Consider the following 2,163-nt stretch of genomic DNA (forward strand, 5'->3'; position numbering starts at 1 on the left):
ATAATGGTTTTGAGATAACAAGGTGATTGACTTATAAAAGAACTGAAAAATAAGGCAATGTTGAAAGAGTAATAACAAATCCTTCTAATACGCGAAGCTAATGCACACGCAGATTGATCACTGAGCAACCGGTAGCTGTTAGTTGTGTCAACTGTCTGCTGAGTTGTCCAACTAACTATGTATACTGTCTCAGTTAGACCATGAGACAGACCTCGAATGCATGAGCCATGCCGAATACGTCAGACTTGGTAGATTTGTATTAGTTATCACTGCTGAAAAGATAGCCAACCATTTAATAAATAAGAGTAATATTGCCACAGAATGTTGCTACATTATCTATCTCTTACCATGAGTCTCTTAATTTCATCTGGTTGTGCGCAAGCATGATAGGAAAGCACTTCAATAGCAACCTTCTGTTTAGCCATCAATAATGTCGCTTTCTCATACATTTGGGTGTTATGGATTCCAAGACCACAGAAAATGGCAAATGCCTAAAAAAAACATATAGTTTAATATTTACTGTAAATTTGTACATGTATTTTCCTATGCTAATCAAACAAGTGTAAAATATTAAAGAATTGGTCTAAAAAAAATTATAATTAGGAAAAACCAACATAAATTACAGTTAGTACAGTACAATTGGTATTTGAAGAAAGCTCATTAAACCAAGTCAACATGCCAGATAAAGGCACTTTAAGGAAAGAGGTTTAGTTGTTACCTCAAAACTGGTTTCATCCTGTTCAGTGAAAGGCCTTCCATCAGCTTTATTGAGTAGCTGTGCTATACCTATTACTACATCTTCATTGTTGTAGATGGGCAAACAAAGTGCAGTTTTAATTATAAAGTCCTTATTCACAGAACAGCCACCTTGAAATTCTGTCTGGGCTTGAAAATCAAAAATGTTCAGTGTCTGTAAAAGAGTAAATAAGTGAATTTACAAGCAAAACTAATACTGTATAACAATGTTCTGCCAACTATGGGCCGCAGCCCAAATTTGGGCAGCAAAACATTTTTGGAGGGCTGCGAAGAAATTGAAGAAAAAAAAAACAAGGATACGTCATTTCAAACTGAATTTTGATACTGTTAATTATTAGCGAACTTATCATTAGCAAATAGGTTTTGAAGATGGCAGTTGCGTATCAAATTCTAGCCTCGTGATGTCGAGGTAAACAATTGACGGCGACAGGCAGCGAAAAACTGGCATCAACAACAGCAACGACGCAACATCAAGGTACGATCTTTGCAAGATATAAAGGGCATTATTTGTATATAATGATTTCTTACCCTTTCCTTATTTATATTGAAATCATTGAACTTGTATAAAAAATGGCTGGTTAGCATTTCAATATTTATGCATAATGAAATCAGAAAACTTATTATATATAAATAATGAAAACGTTCAAGCAATTATTTACATGCAAATTTAAAGATGTAAATGCATTGCATAAATAATAAAAGATCTATATAGATCTATTATAGAAAAGATAGATTATATGTTAAATAATGAATTATAAAATAATTGTGTTATATAAACAAAAATTACAGTTGGCACCTCATAAATGAAAACACCCAAATGCTCCTTACATAAATGTACTGTAGGTCGAGATACTACAGACCCTAATAAATCTCAAGCATTATTATTATTACAAACTTACTTGCTGTTTGGTTGCAACATATCTAGCCATCTGACTATAAACAGAATCTTTCACTTGCTCCGGGCTGTTGGTAAAAAGAAAAAAAAATATGGCATGTAGTTTAAATATTAATATTAATATTATTATTATTTCGACATTGACAAATTTTCAAGTTATGTATAGCCAACTTAGGCGAATTTGACTATTATTACAGTATTATCATCATTAGCAATTCTTAGAATATTTGGCAACCAGTAACTAGCGTGCCTTATTGTAGAAGTTTAATAGTATAGTCTGGTGGTATAAATGATGGGAATTTGTGTTTCACCTGACTGACAAAATAGGCTCTCAGCGGGAGTGTGTCTCTATGCCCTATACTGCCTTACTCTATTATGTTTACTAATAAAGTATCCACATGGGATTCAGTTATCACGAAATGTGTGGTGTTGTATTTTTTTTACTGACTTTTGTGCAGTAATAAGACATGACCCATCATGCACCACCACCAGTAAGGCCACCAACACCATGT

The 2,163-nt window shown here is 33.4% G+C and overlaps 1 protein-coding gene across 1 annotated transcript; it reads right to left on the reverse strand.

Annotated features, from left to right (window-relative positions):
• Positions 1 to 347: 347 nt before the first annotated feature.
• On the reverse strand, positions 348 to 1,719 carry LOC117120166 (cGMP-specific 3',5'-cyclic phosphodiesterase-like; the record flags this gene model as incomplete). Its single annotated transcript, XM_033265191.1, is given in 3 exon segments — positions 348 to 491; positions 719 to 910; positions 1,656 to 1,719. Coding segments are annotated over 3 exon segments (400 nt in total), but the record flags the coding sequence as incomplete, so codon positions are not given.
• Between the last annotated feature and the right edge of the window lie 444 nt (positions 1,720 to 2,163).

This window comes from Anneissia japonica, unplaced genomic scaffold (assembly GCF_011630105.1).
Source record: "Anneissia japonica isolate Jap-2015-1 unplaced genomic scaffold, ASM1163010v1 scaffold298807_len2163_cov342_single, whole genome shotgun sequence".
In the NCBI taxonomy this organism is placed as follows: domain Eukaryota; kingdom Metazoa; phylum Echinodermata; class Crinoidea; order Comatulida; family Comatulidae; genus Anneissia; species Anneissia japonica.